Genomic DNA, 16,477 nt, shown 5'->3' with positions numbered 1-16,477 from the left:
TATGCACCCAACAGCAGTTCAGAGTATACAGCCTTCATGGAGACCCTGGAAAGAGTCCTGTATGGGGCTCCTGAAGGAGACTCTTTAATCTTGTTGGGAGACTTCACCGCACATGTGGGCAATGATGAGACACTTGGAGGGGCGTGATTGGGAGGAACGGCCCCCTGATCTGAACCGGAGTGGTGGTTTGTTACTGGACTTCTGTTCTAGTCATGCATTGGCCATAACAAACACCATGTTCGAACAAAAGGATGCTCATAAGTGTACGTGGTACCAGAGCACCCTAGGCAGAAGGTGTTACGGTAGAGCGAAGGAAGCAGGTAGGACCCAAATGCAGATTAAAGTCAAAATAATTCCTTTATTTCAAGATTATATATATATATATATATACAGGCAGAACAGAACACTCACCGAGGACAAGCCAAATCACAAGACAACCCGACAAAGAGAGACAGAAAACACAGAACTTAAATTCACCCAGGACTAATCACATAAACACGAGACAGGTGAGGAGGGAGGAGAAAACACATAGGTACCAGGTGAACACAATTGGGTAATCAGAGAGGGAAACCGACAGAAAGCAAACAGGCAGGAAACGGGGGTGAACACTTTACAAAATAAAATAGGAAACCCAAAGATAGAAAAGGACACGAAAAATACTAACACAGACAAATCCTAACAGAAGGTCCATGATCGATTTCGTTATCGTATCATTGGACCTGAGGCCGTATGTTTTGGACACTCGGGTAAAGAGAGGAGCGGAGTTGTCAACTGATCAGCATCTGGTGGTGAGATGGGTCGAGTGGCAGGGGAAGCCTCTGGATAGACCTGGTAAGCCCAAACGTGTAGTTTGGGTGAACTGGGAACGTCTGGAGGAGGCCCAAGTTCAGGAGGCCTTCAACTCGCACCTCCGGCGGAGCTTTTCGGGCATTCCTGTGGAGGTTGGGGACATTGAACCAGAGTGGTCGGTGTTCAAAGCCTCTATTGCCGAAGCCGCGGTGGGGAGCTGTGGTCTCAAGGTCTTAGGTGCCTCAGGAACTCCAGAACCCAACAACTCCGCCCTCTATGTTAGAGGCAGAGCTGGAGTATGACGGGGGATCAACACCAATCTCCCGGGGGGAGGTCACTGAGGTCGTCAAACAACTCCACAGTGGCAAAGCCCCGGGGGTGGATGAGATCCACCCAGAAGTGCAGAAGGCTCTGGGTGTTGAGGGACTGTCATGGTTGACACGTCTCATCAATGTTGCGTGGAAGTCGGAAACAGTACCGAAGGAGTGGCAGACCGGGGTGGTGGTTCCCCTTTTCAAAAAGGGGGATCAGAGGGTTTGTGCCAATTACACAGGCATCACACTACTCAGCCTCCCCGGGAAAGTTTACTCCAAGGTACTCGAAAGGAGGCTCAGGCCGATTGTCGAACCTCAGATTGAGGAGGAACAATGCGGATTCCGTCCTGGTCGTGGAACGACGGATCAGCTTTTTACTCTCGCAAGGATCCTGGAGGGGGCCTGGGAGTACGCTTATCCGGTCTACATGTGTTTTGTAGACTTGGAGAAGGCGTATGACCGGGTTCCCGGGGAGTTACTGTGGGAGGTGCTGCGGGAGTATGGGGTGAGGGGGTCTCTACTCAGGGCCATCCAATCTCTGTCCTCCCAAAGCGAGAGCTGTGTCCGGGTCCTCGGCAGGAAGTCGGACCCATTTCCGGTGAGGGTTGGCCTCCGCCAGGGCTGCGCTTTGTCACCAATCCTGTTTGTAATATACATGGATCGGATCTCGAGGCGTAGTCGTGGGGGAAGGGGGTCTGCAGTTCGGTGGACTAAGGATTGCACCACTGCTTTTTGCAGATGATGTGGTTCTAATGGCTTCATCGGTCTGCGACCTTCAGCACTCACTGGATCGGTTTGCAACCGAGTGTGAAGCGGCTGGGATGAGGATCAGCACCTCCAAATCTGAGGCCATGGTTCTCAGCAGGAAACCGATGGACTGTCCACTCCAAGTAGGGAATGAGTACTTGTCTGAGTCAAAGCTCCGGGGGTGCAGGCTCACCCAGTCTGATATGACCCACATCATCAGAGAGGTGAAAGCTAACATGAACGACTTGAAAAAGTCTGTCACTGTCCACCAGTTTAAGGTGAAGAGGAACAAGCTGGATCATCTGCAGAGCCAGGCGGAGCTTCTCGCCGCCATGCCGGCCGCTGAGAAGCGCATCCCTGATCTCCTTGACCTGATGGCTTGCAATCCGACCTCAATCACCGAGTACCTGCTATATGGCTATCTAACCCTCCATTTGAGCCTCCTCTATGAACACCGTCCGGGTGTGTACGCAAACATGTCCAACACTGAGGATGACTGATTCTACGCGAATACGCCTGGAATAAAGGAGGGATTGAAGATCCGCTCCATGTTCAGGGCGGCAGCAGCTGCAGCAGCATCATCGGAAGGAGTTCTACCGCCGTCAGATACCTCCGAAGAGTGAGATTAGGACACACCCTCTGATCCCCCTTTTTGAAAAGGGGAACCACCACCCCGGTCTGCCACTCCTTCGGTACTGTTTCCGAATTCCACGCAACGTTGACGTATCCCTCAACACCCAGAGCCTTCAGCATTTCTGGGCGGATCTCATCCACCCCCGGGGCTTTGCCACTGTGGAGTTGTTTGACGACCTCAGTGACCTCCGGGAGAATGGTGTTGATCCCCCGTCATACTCCAGCTCTGCCTCTAAAATAGAGGGCGGAGTTGTCGGGTTCAGGAGTTCCTCAAGTGTTCCTTTCAACGCCCGTCTCCGAACTTTTCCCACACCCGCTGCTTTGCCTCTGCCACGGCTAAGGCTGCTGCCCTTCGGGCCTGTCGGTACCGTACAACTGCCTCGGGAGTCCCCCGGGATAACAAATCCCTGAAGAACTCCTTCTTCAGTCGGACGGCTTCCCTGACCACCGGTGTCCACCAGGAGGTTCGAGGGTTACCGCCCCTTGAGGCACCTAAGACCTTGAGACCACAGCCCCCCCCCCCCACACACACACACACACACATTTAGCATGGTTTAAGAAACGGCCTCCGTGTTACAGGACGGATCGGGGGGTTCTCACTCTTCACACACACAAACACACACACACACACACACACAAACACACACACACACACACACACACACACACACACACATTTAGCATGGTTTAAGAAACGGCCTCCGTGTTACAGGACGGATCGGGGGGTTCTCACTCTTCACACACACAAACACACACACACACACACACAAACACACACACACACACACACACACACACACACACACACACGCACGCACGCACGCACACACACACAAACACGGTTTAAGAAACAGCTCCGTGTTACAGGACGGGTGGTTTGCAGACTCTTTGCACGGAGCAGCAAAAAAATGAACATATATGTAGTTTTTTGTAAACATATGACAAATATGTGAGGGTGATGAAGTCAGAGCATCGTCCTATGAGCCGGGGCCAATGTAACCCCTGCGTGTATCTGACACCTGAACATATTACTAACATCAAACAAAGTACTGAATTAATCAAAGGGACGCTTTCAATATTTACTATTTTAAGATAATTATGTCTGTTTTACATTAACTTGACATTGCCTTCTCAGAAACTCCCATTCCAAACAACAAGATATTTGTGATTGGCAGATTACCTTTAATGAATTTACAATGAGCTCCACGGAGGAAGAAGGACGGTGATAAAAGCAGCTTCACAGCTTCATGTTCACTGAGATGCTGTCTCTGTCTGTACGTGCTTCATCATATCTACATTAATGTTATATTAATGTTTCACCAGCTGGATTCAGGTCAGCTTCTCCTCTTGTTCACTGAGATGCTGTCTCTGTCTGTACGTGCTTCATCATATCTACATTAATGTTGTATTAATGTTTCACCAGCTGGATTCAGGTCAGTTTCTCCTCTTGTTCACTGAGATGCTGTCTCTGTCTGTACGTGCTTCATCATATCTACATTAATGTTGTATTAATGTTTCACCAGCTGGACTCAGGTCAGTTTCTCCTCTTGTTCACTGAGATGCTGTCTCTGTCTGTACGTGCTTCATCATATCTACATTAATGTTGTATTAATGTTTCACCAGCTGGATGCAGGTCAGCTTCTCCTCATGTTCACTGAGATGCTGTCTCTGTCTGTACATGCTTCATCATATCTACATTAATGTTATATTAATGTTTCACCAGCTGCATTCTGGTCAGCTTCTCTTCTTCCTTCGTGTTCCTTGTGATGATGTTAGTTCAATATTTCACTTATAAATGTTAATTTGAAGTCATATGTATTAATGTTCTGTACGCTGTTATGTGTCTGCTTCTTGATGAATAGGTGGATTCTGGTATTTTTCTTCTCATATGATATTTCTCTGTTTTCATGATGAATTATATTTTAATATTCTTTAAATTAATGTTATAAATATTAATGTTGTGTATATATTCACTTAATTGTTTAAACAGGTGGATTCAGGTCTGCTTCTCCTCTTGTTTCGTGTTCATTGTGATGATTGTCTGCAGGTTTATGACTCATTTCACATATATGTCATATAACCACTCTTTAATAATTGTTATTTGCTCATGCTTTTGTTTTAACAGGTGGATTCATGTCTGTTTCTTCTCATGTTTCTCGTGTTTCGTGTTCACATACATTCGATGGTTCACTGTGTCGATGCATAATGTTATTAATGTTTCACCAGCTGCATTCAGGTCAGCTTCTCTTCTTCCTTCGTGTTCTTTGTGATGATGTTAGTTCAATAGTTCACTTATAAATGTTATTTTGAAGTCATATGTATTAATGTTCTTTACGCTGTGATGTGTCTGCTTCTTGATGAATAGGTGGATTCTGGTCAGTTTCTCTTTAAGTTCCCTGTGAGGATGTTTCTGTGTGTTCATGATTAATTATATATAAATATCCTTTAAATTGTCGATAATAACGACCGAAGCAGACCTGAATCCACCTGTTAAACACAGGTGGATTCAGGTCTGCTTCTCCTCATGTTTCGTGTTCATTGCGATGATGCTTTCGCCTGTTTCTGATTCATGATAGATATTTATCATTTACTTATACATTAATGTTAAAGCAGATATTTTAGTATCTGATTAATTAACTGTGAATTCATATTCTATGAATACACATTTTAAATATGAATGTTAAATAAATGTGTGTTCTAAATATTCCAGTTTCATTTTTCCTACTGTATATGTCAATGTGATATAAACTAATGTTATATCCTTTATTTAAATGTTTTCATAAATAATATCAACAGGTTGGTTAGCTCTGACTTATTGCTGTTGTTGTTGTTGTTGTTGTTGTTGACCTGAGGTCACAGCGTGTTGTTTATTGGGGTCTCCTCATGACGTCAGCAGGGTTTAACGTGACCTCGTCCCTGACGCTGGTCGGTTTCTCCTCGCTGTCTGGCCACAGCTCGCTCTTATTCTTCGTGTTTTTGTTTCTGTACCTCTTCGTGTTGTTCAGTGACTCTCTGGTGATTTATATCATCTGTTCGCAGCGAGCTCTTCACCGGCCCATGTTTGCCTTCGTGGCATCAGTTCTGCTGAACTCTCTCATAGTCAGCACACTGACTTATCCCAAACTTCTGTCAGACCTGTTGCTGTCCGGCGCCGGCTTGGTGCAGGTGTCCCGGACTTTGTGTCTGTGCCAGGGTTTCTTTGTTTCCTCTCTTGGTGGAGCTAGCTTCATGCTGTTGTCAGCCATGGCCTTTGACCGCTACCTGTCTATCTGCCACCCGATGCACTACGCTGTGCTGGTAACTCCTGCCAAGGTGGTGCTGATGCTGCTTCTCTGCTGGTTGCTGCCCTTCATTGGAGGGGGAGTCACAACGCTGCTGGCGAGCCGCTTACCGCTCTGCAGGGCGCAGATCAACAGGGTCTACTGCATTATCTACAGCATTGTGAGCCTGAGCTGCGGTGGTGCTGAAGCGCAGCTGAGTGGAATATTTGGTCTGCTGTTCACAGCAGTTATCATATTCCTGCCTGCCGCCTTCGTGCTCTTCTCCTACGCTAGGATACTCTTCATCTGTCTGCGGCGCTCACGTAGCTTCAGCAGCAAAGCTCTACAAACCTGTCTTCCTCACCTGCTCGTCTTCTTTAACTATTCCATCAGCGTCTGCTTAGATCTGCTGCTCCGCCGCCTGCAGAGTAACAGAGAATCTGACTCCACCCTCATCACCTCCATCCTGATGATGCTAGTACCCACTGTACTGAACCCCGTGGTGTACGGACTGAAGTTAAAGGAGGTGTTCACGCATGTGAAGAGGCTGCTGAGGTGTCGCAGAGACAGCTGACCCCAACACTGTTTGATTGCTGTGGAGGCTATTCTTATATAACATTAGAAAGACAGATTCTTATTATTACCTTATACACTTATTGTGCTCATTTTATGTTGCTGTGACTTTGGGATAAATAGACATTTTTAGCTTGCAATACGAAAGTACAGGGACGTGCACAGACATTTGGAGGGGCTATTGCTCTAAACTGAAAAAGGGCCTCCCCTCCCGAAAAAAAACACAAGACCTTTTGAAAATTCGAACTTGTTGTTAATGTAAAAGGTTAATGAAATAAGAACACATCACTCATTGCAAGTGACACTCAGTTGACTTTTATGTCCAACTGCTATATTCGTTATTCAGCCTGTGTTCAGTTCAGCCTCTCAAATGTGCTCTGAACTGGAGGCTTGGGGTTAGCCCCCAACAGAACATGAACTTCTCTCAGCACAGACACAGGCTTTGCATTTATCACTGATTGGTTGTATTAGTGTACTCCAATGTATGTAGTTGCTTGACATAATCACAGGGCTTCACCTGAAGCTGCCCTGCTGGCATCTTTTATCCAGCTCTGCAAAGTTGCAGTCCTTTTAGCTGCCTCCTTCAGATCTCTCTCTCTCTCTGCTTCAGTCTCCTCTTGAAGGCATTCTTAAGCACAGAAATGTAACATTAGGCTATGCATAAAATAACCAAACGATTATTACATTAACTAATTTGAACAGTAATTCACATCATCATCTCATAACAAAATAAGCTAAGGCAAGTACTTGCATTCAGTGACTTGAATTAAAGGGGACCTATCATGCAAAATGCACCTTTGTACGTCCTTTATACATGAATATGTGTCCCCGGTGTTCCAGGGAACTCACCAAGTGTCAGAAAACACAACCCTCTCTATTTTCCTCCTTCGCCAAATCTCTAAAAAAGGGGGCTGCAACGGATCTGAAAAAAACGGATCCAGATTTCAACACTTTTCTACATCACAAAGAGGTGCTCCGCTTATTGGTCAACTCTCCACCTATCAGGGGAATGAGCCACGGCCACGTGCATTGCCAAACCTCTCATTCGCATATAGGCTATCGGCAGGCTAAATAATCAACCCCAGTCACATCTGTATTTTTGCCTGCTCTTGCCAGGATGTCTAAGCCAGTTAAACGTTGTGCTGTTGTTGGCTGCAAGACTCGGGACAGGGGACTGCATGCAATGCCATCAGTGGAAAAATAAATGAATCTGTGGCTAGACTTCATTTACAAGGGACATGTGCCAGAAGACCAGGGCAGATTTCTGTTTGTGTGTTCCAAACATTTTACCACGGACATGTTTATGAACTTCTCTCAAGTCCAACACGGATATGCCTCCAAAGTAATGCTAAACCCGGGATCAATACCAACCACCCGGGACCAGGCCAGTGAGGACACATCCAATTTTGAAGCTGTAAGTTTTTATTTAGCGGTGTTTTTCCTGATAAAGCTATCTCTAGCTTGTATATGTAGCATGTAGCATGTAGCTTCGCCGTATCAATGTCACCTCAAACCCAAATAGTAATCTGTTAGGTGTTTATATGTTTTTGTAACATTTTATTTCATTTTTTACGCTCCGCAGTCTTTGCTTTGTCTTTTTTAATTATCAGACATTTGCTAACATGTTCAGACATACTGCCGTAAAGGCGATCCGTGTGAAGGCTGTAAAGCCACGCCCTAGTCGATAACACAAGTATTTATTCTCCTATTTATTAGTATTTTGTATCCTCTAAAATCATATTGAGTAAGTTATAATAACAAACGTAATCTTCTGTATGTAAGTGCCTTTTTCCAGAGTTATATGTAAAAGCGTTTGTGATTGGAGTCTGTAAGAACGATCAGATATCATCGATCTGTAAGCTAAGCTACGCTACGCTAATGAGACATGCTATTTTTTGCAGCGTTATATGTAAAAGCTTTTGTGTGTTTACTTGTTTGCGCACATGAATATAAATGGGGGTGTGTTAGGATACAACACTGTATGTATGCGAGGGGACACACACATCACGTGTAAAACTGAGCTAAAGCCCCGTTGGTCTGTTGTTGTTGACAAGGCCTTACCTCTAGCAACAGGCTAATTGTAAAAGTGGCTAGCACTCATTACAGTCAGTCTACTGAGCTCAGCCCCTCTCCAACACATCACCTGTATTGAGTCAGAAACACAGCATGCACGTTACGGTTCAAAACTAACTCAGATTGGAAAAGGCTAAGCAAAGAGCTTTGCTAAATAGAGAGTTTTAGCCCCATCTTTTGGGATTTCAGACTATATTTATCCAAATAGTATTTTCTCATCCTGAATACTAAGTTGAGATGATTTTGTTCTAACTATGTGTTCTTCTTTACAGGCCAGCACCTCACATACTTACTAATTACTGACAATTTGTACATCCTTTGCTATTATTTACATTTTTTTTTATCATGGCGGAAATGAAAGACTGTACCTGGCAGCCCTGCACTACAATGAAAACGCTGAGCGTGCACAAGCCACTATCATCCACTGGAAACCCTCTGTATAAACTGCAGTTCCCAAAGGCCAGGAAGGGAGAATGCAGAGCAAACCCAGTAAAGACTGACCCCACATTCCGTAAGTGTTTAAAATATTTATTATACAACTATTTACAAATATAAAATAAAAAAATTAGAAAAAACTTTCAGTTTTTTACATGCATATACTAATCTAAACCACATTTTTTTGTTGTGCTTTTTTTAACATTGCACAGCCCTACGTGGCCAACTTGATGGACCTCATCTTCGACCAAGTCTTTGTGGACCCTGCACCATTATGAGCGACCTGACAGGGAGGAGGTCATCGCCGGGTATGCTACACGGTTCAATTTGGCTGCTGTCTGAACCCAACATCGACATTTCACGGATCAGGAAACTCCCTGCGTATCCTGAGGACAACGCAGGCCGGAAACACCACTCTGATCCTGCGTCCAAGGAAGCCCCAGCACCAGCTCACAAAGCTTCTGTAAAAATATTTAGTGTCATTTATACAAAATACAAGTAGGCTACATTTAGTTTTTTTTTATGGGTTCAAAGAACCGTTGATTTTGACAATAAAGTTCCGAGTTGATATCAAATGTGTCGTGATTATTCATGTTTGGATTGGTAAAGAATATTCTGATTTCAAAAGGCATAAGGTTGTGTGTGGACTTTTTTTGTCGTACACATGGGTGTGTTATGCCATTGCTGTGTAGTATATAATATAATAGTACATGTACAATGACAGAATGAAATATTGCATAAAGCCATACACCAGTATTTATTTCCATGTACAATATTAGCATTCGTTTTACAATTTCAGTCAAAACAAACAAACAAACAAACCACTCACTGCTCTATTTGCCTCAACTGTAGGCCACCATGTTCAGCTCTGTAAATATTCAACGCATTCTGGATGGAGAACATATTTAGGCACACAGGCTCCAATCCAGGATGGTCCACCATACAGGTTACAGAGTCCTCAAGTTACTGCATCCGTCTTGACACATTGTGATAAACATATATTGAATGACATGTGAAAAATGTATTCTCTAAACAGACAACTTAGTGAAGCTATCAAAAATGTTACCTGTGGTATCTCCATGCAGCACACATTCTCCGTTCAGAAGGCATCGTGGCGCAATTTGCACAAAGAAGTCAATAACTGAGCTTTTAAAAACACATGAAACTACACACATTGCTGACAACTGAGGTGTTGTTGGAGTTATACTTTTTATCACCCTAAGTTATTGAACTTTCCAACGGTTGTTGCAGGATGTTGGAAGAAAAGGACTGTAAACTATTAATAAACGCAATGAGGCCATTGTATATATGCTGAAAATATGAATGTCTCCCTTTATAAATATATATATCGCTGTGTTTGCGTTACAAACTGTACACATTGCATTCTTGCTAATTAGCCAAAATATGAACGGAATAAGGAGCAAGCATCGTAACAGAGTAAAATAAATAGGGACAACAGCTTGTCAGCTAACCATTCAGAAACGTCCTGCTGCAACCGAGATTTTTGAACCTCCACCAAAACCTCCGCTGCTTCAGGGTCAGTTTCTGGATCAAATTAATAGTATGCTTGAACACATGCATTGCTCTGAGATGACATGTTTATTCCACACTCGTAATCACAGCAAGCATGGTAACGTGACTCTCGCCGGCTCATGCCTGCTCTTCTGCAGGGGGGCGTGGTCAGCTGCAGGGGGGCGTGGTCAGCTGCTGCTCAGAATTTTCAAAGACGGGCTTGGAATAGAGTGAAAATGAGCGAAACGAGGCATGTCTAAAAAATGATCTGTTTGGTATTTTGAAAAATAAAATGTATAAATATACCTTATATAGGTATATTTCATATATAGGTATGGTCATACACTATATCATTTAAATATAGCATGATAGGTCTCCTTTAAATGAAAACCAGGGATATCTTTTGTTTTGCGGTCCATATCTCATTAAAATTATCTAATGTTAGTAACTATTAAAGAAATAATGTGGACAATTCTGTTTTAATGTAGTTTGACCATTGTAACTGCTGGGCAGACATGCTGATAAAATAGGGCTTCTAACTAATTACCTTAAATAAACTCACTTACTTTCATTAATGAAACCAGTTCAACACGCATTATTATTATTCTTATCATTCTTTATGTGCGCAGTAACGGTAAGGTATCTAATTACTTATTTATCTAGTATTCCATCACTTAATAACAGAGATGGTCAAACTGAAGTAGAGACATTGCAGAAATCCTACAATGAAGCGGGAAAGTGAAGTGTTCTCCGTGAGAGGGCGATCAAGAAAAGAGAGCGAGCGGTGAGGGAGTTTACAGATGAAACGACACAGAAAGACAGAAGCACAACAACAAGTATATTTAGGTGTTTTTTTGTAAATAACCGACGGTGTCAAGAGGAAGTAAAGTCCCCTGGTTGGTCCCCTATACTCTAACTGCCATGAGAAAACTCAAAATCAATTTTCCAAAATCCGACACTAGAGGTGGTCTTAAAATCATATTTAAAAACGGGGACAGATTGACCCGGGGATTGGCCACCAAAGCCAGGCGGGCATTTGGTCTGATCACCATGAGGCCTTTGCTTCCAGCCGTTAGATTGTAAACAAAGTCACGTTACTGGGGGCAGATGACAGCGCTGACTTCCGGTGTGTTTCCCTCAGCGAGACGCTACAATACTAATTGTGGGCATAGGCCTATCATGTTTATTCGGCCACAACCATAGGGCCACAACAGAAAAGAAAAAAAAACCCTCTCACTCTCTCCAGAGGGGCAGGTCAGACAAAAATGGCAAACGGGCCGTTGCCCGGGCAACATTAGCCCGTACCTGTGCACGTCCCTGCTAAAGTAGCAAGGTCAGGTGAGACACTGGAAGAATAGAAAGAGGCAGTCAGAACAGGACATCGCTCCGGCCTTAAGCTTCGGGTGAGCTCCACTCCCACGCACAGCTAGGAAGCAGCGTAAATGGAGGATTCCACTATCTGTCTGCAAAGCAGCTTTAGCGAAAACAAATGACGTATGATGGCGACAGAGTAGGGAGGGACTTCCACAGGCCGGCTGAATGCTGATTGGAGGATCGTGTTGCCAAGAGACTTTTTTCTAAGTCTGTGCACCAACCAAAGAGAACCAAGTCTAAACCACGGTATCTCTTCAGCTAGTCTTGACCAATCATAAATGTACGGGCAACGCCCTGTGTGATCAAATGTATTGACGCACGACTTTCAGGGACTCTTTCCGGAAATAGACAGACAGATTACAGCCTTTGCTGCCTGTGATTTCTGTGACCGGACGGAGTCCTTGGCCAAGTGAAAATATATATGTTGCTCTCTTATAATAAATAGTTAAACTTAGAAGTTGTTCTTTCCTGGAATTTTGAACACAACAGCGCCTCAGTCCCGCTGTATTCCCCTCTAAGAGCTGATAAGCCATCCAATGTGAAGTTGGAGCTAAACTGGTTGGATTCTGACAGCAATCCATAAAAAATACTTTACATTTTTAAAAATGGGTTAACAGAACAAAAAATTAAAGATAGGTTTCTTACATTATTCAAATGTATGAATGTATTTGTGCTCTGACATGTGACACAGTAAAGTTGGTGTATAATGAGCTCCATGGAGGACGAAAGTTGGTGATAAAAGCAGCATCACAGCTTCATGTTCACTGAGAGGCTGTCTCTGTCTGTACGTGCTTCATTATAATCTATGTTAATGTTATAACCAGGGGTGCACATCACTTTTTTGCCCTGGATCTGGCACAACATGTACATGGGTCCACCCACAATCATGGTCACACACTTGACCTCATCATCAACAGAAACATACCTGCATCAGACCTAAACATCTCTGATCTTGGAGTGACTGACCATAAGGCTACCTCCCTAACGCTGACAATCCAATCCTCCAACCAGCCACCCCCCACTGAGAGAGTCATGAAGTACCGAAACATCCATAATCTGGACACTCCACTTTTTCTCAAATCCATAACACCAAACCTCTCAACTGATCTCCGTTCGTTTTCCCCCGACGACATGATTGAGCTCTACAACGACACCATGACCACCACGCTCAACATCCTTGCTCCGGAAAAAAGGAGGAAAGCTACTTTCCAACGGTCCTCCCCCTGGTTCACGGATGACCTCCGACGCATGACAACCTGCAGTCGTCAGTTGGAGAGACTATGGTAGAAGCAGGCTCTCGCCGTCCACCTACTGGCCTTCAGAGAACACCAAAGTGCCTATGCTACTGCTCTAAAAAACGCCCGCTCTGCATACTACTCGTCAATAATAGACAACAGCAAAAACAATTCTAGAACCTTATTCTCCACTATCAACCGCCTTCTCAACTCCACCAACACAGGCCCCCCAGCTGCCTCTCCAGAACTCTGCAATAACTTCTTTATGTTGTGACTCGACAGATATGTTAGGTTTAGTTATGTTTTACTCTAGTTTTGTGTTTCGTCCCTAACCCTGAGGAGATTCTGTCCATATTACATGTCACCCCCCACTTTTCAAAATCGCGTTTGTGTCCCCCCTCTTTACAAATATGTTTATTATTATTTTTTAACGCAAGCCGTCATCGACACGGAGGAGCACACAGCCTCTGTGAGCGAGAGAGAGAGAGAGAGAGAGAGAGAGAGAGAGAGAGAGAGAGAGAGAGAGAGAGAGAGAGAGAGAGAGAGAGAGAGAGAGAGAGAGAGAGAGAGAGAGAGAGAGAACACCTTTATCTATTAAATATATTTGTAAAAAATAAAGTAAGAAGTCATTCCAATGTGTATTATAGGACAGTAAAAAATCAAAACAGTTAAAAAGAGTGATTAGTAAAATATGCATAAATAAAAAGAAAGAATGCTAACTAGGTAACATAAGATAAGAATACACCAGTTTAAATGATTTGTTATTGGTTGTGATCATATTCTAAAGATGTTTGGATCATTGAAAAGTATACAGCTCCCTTTCATCTGAGTGTTGAGAGCTGTATCCATAAATTAATGTTGCTCTCAAAGTTCACCAGATTGATGCATTTCACTCAAAAATCTTCCCGGGGGTGCATACCCACGGACCCCCCTATAGGAGGTGAGGTCCCCCCTAGAGGATTTGAGATCCATTCCTAAATAAAGCAGGTTAAAATAATTAAATTGCAACATTTTCTTTTAGTAAACACTGAAAACGGATCCCACAGACCCAAACAGCACACAAAGGTTAAAGGTAAGCATATAATAATGTTAAAATGTTCTATATATATATATATCCATCCATCTTCTCCCGCTTATCCGTGGTCGGGTCGCGAAGGTAGACAGAGAGCTTTGCCTTCTGGCTCAGCTCCCTTTTCGTCACAACGGTGCGGTAAAGCGACTGCAGTACCGCTCCCGCTGCTCCGGTTCTCCGGCCCATCTCACGCTCCATTGTCCCTCACTCGAGAACAAGACCCCGAGATACTTGAACTCCTTCGGGTAAGGACTCATTCCTTACTTGGAGTGGACAGTCCATCGGTTTCCTGCTGAGAACCATGGCCTCAGATTTGGAGGTGCTGATCCTCATCCCAGCCGCTTCACACTCGGTTGCAAACCGATCCAGTGAGTGCTGAAGGTCGCAGACCGATGAAGCCATTAGAACCACATCATCTGCAAAAAGCAGTGGTGCAATCCTTAGTCCACCGAACTGCAGACCCCCTTCCCCCACGACTACGCCTCGAGATCCGATCCATGTATATTACAAACAGGATTGGTGACAAAGCGCAGCCCTGGCGGAGGCCAACCCTCACCGGAAATGGGTCCGACTTCCTGCCGAGGACCCGGACACAGCTCTCGCTTTGGGAGGACAGGCGTGGTGTTGTTGCAGGAAGTCCCGACGGAGAATACTTTTGCTGTAGTTCAGGGCAGAGCCATATAATAGTAATAATATGGCTCTGGTACAGGGGTGCACATAACTGGTACGCAGGTTATGTGCGTAATCTGAAATGCGTACCGTCACTTGTGTCACAAAGCGCATTTGCGTACCGACGTACTTGTGAAGCTTTTCCAGAAGGCGGTTAGATCACCGGACGACAGAGTCGGTCTCCGTGTGCACATACAGGGCTGCTGTTAACGTCGGTCTGTACAACGGAACTGTGCCAAAACTGGGCACCTGGGCAGGACTTTATTTTGCTTACTTTAACATCATTTTTCATGGTGGGGCTAAGCCATTTCTTGGTATGGGTGTAGCCTACCCCAGCCAGGGCGGGACATTCTGCACATGCGTTAAATGCGTTAAATATTTTAACGCAATTAATTCAAAAAAGTAATTACCGCCGTTAACGCGATCATTTTGACAGCACTAATATATATATATAAATATATATATATATATTAGGGCTGTCAGTCGATTAAAATAGTTAATCGCGATTAATCGCAAATTAATCGCACATTTTGTATCTGTTCTAAATGTACCTTAGAGGAATATTTTTCAAGTTTTTAATACTGTTATCAACATATGAGCGGACAAATATGCTTTATGCTAATGTTTATTATCATTTGAACAATGACAAATATTCTCATGCATATTAAACACAACAACCTGGAACCTCTCTCATACAATAATACAATACAAATGGTGTGTGTGTGTGTGTGTGTGTGTGTGTGTGTGTGTGTGTGTGTGTGTGTGTGTGTGTGTGTGTGTGTGTGTGTGTGTGTGGGTGTGTGTGTGTGTGTGTGTGTGTGTGTGTGTGTGTGTGTGTGTGTGTGTGTGTGTGTGTGTGTGTGTGTGTGTGTGTGTGTGTGTGTGTGTGTGTGTTGCAGCATCTGATATTTAAGAAGTGTGTTACATTTGAAATGGCAGAAAGTCTTGTTGCAATTTCCAGATATTAAAAGAGGTCCTTTGAGTTCCTCTGGTAATTATCAAATAGTAGCAGTTAAGTGAATACTGTTCAAACAATACCTGTATTTGTGTTTTATATTGATTTATCTGTTTTATCCTTTCATAAATGTGAGGACTAAAATGGCTATAAACAAGAACTGTTTAGAGTAAACAGGGTTTTATTACTCTGTGGGGGAGGTGGAGCAAGACCCCACTGTGGTCTCTGGAATGTGGGGGGATGTGTGCATGTGTGGAGGCTGCAGAAATAGGAGACAGTGAATGTCAGAGGTGTTTGTTTGAGATGACCGGAAAAGATGACCAGTTAAACTCCACCCCTTCCTGTTTCTGTTGGGATGAAAGGCTATTCAGCCTTTTGCTCTCTCTCTCTCTTCTCGCGCCGTTCGGACCGGAAGGTCGTGGTGGCCTGTTAACAAGGGCCAGGAGTAGGCCTACTCCTGACATTATGCATATGATATGATATGGTTTTGTATGGTAATGTATTGCATTGTTATATTACCATTAAATAGATTATTGTTAAACGGTTAATTGTATGCTCTGGATTCCTTCCTGTATGATAACCAGCTTGCTAGCGACGCGCAGAGATTTGGAATGCGGACTAGTAATCCCTACAAATCTCTATCAAATGGTGATCCGACGTGCCTGATAAACAGAGCTGTGGAAGAATCCGGACGACCGGAATGGGTCGGGAACAAACACTTTTAGACATCTCAGACAATCAGCAGGGCCCTGCCACTACAAATAAGGTCAAACTTTGGGATTGTCTGTAGGCGTTTCACAGTGTTTTTGAAGTTTAAATGGAATATACAATGCATA

General features: G+C 44.0%; 1 protein-coding gene across 1 annotated transcript; it reads left to right on the top strand.

The window, feature by feature from the left end:
* Positions 1-5,366: 5,366 nt before the first annotated feature.
* Positions 5,367-6,317, top strand: LOC117443063 (olfactory receptor 6N2-like). Its single transcript, XM_034079000.1, has one exon. It carries the CDS (start codon positions 5,367-5,369, stop codon positions 6,315-6,317), a length of 951 nt encoding a protein of 316 aa, XP_033934891.1.
* The last annotated feature ends 10,160 nt before the right edge of the window (positions 6,318-16,477 follow it).

Source organism: Pseudochaenichthys georgianus, unplaced genomic scaffold (genome assembly GCF_902827115.2).
Source record: "Pseudochaenichthys georgianus unplaced genomic scaffold, fPseGeo1.2 scaffold_529_arrow_ctg1, whole genome shotgun sequence".
Lineage (NCBI taxonomy): Eukaryota > Metazoa > Chordata > Actinopteri > Perciformes > Channichthyidae > Pseudochaenichthys > Pseudochaenichthys georgianus.
This window is presented reverse-complemented; position numbering and strand designations above follow the sequence as displayed.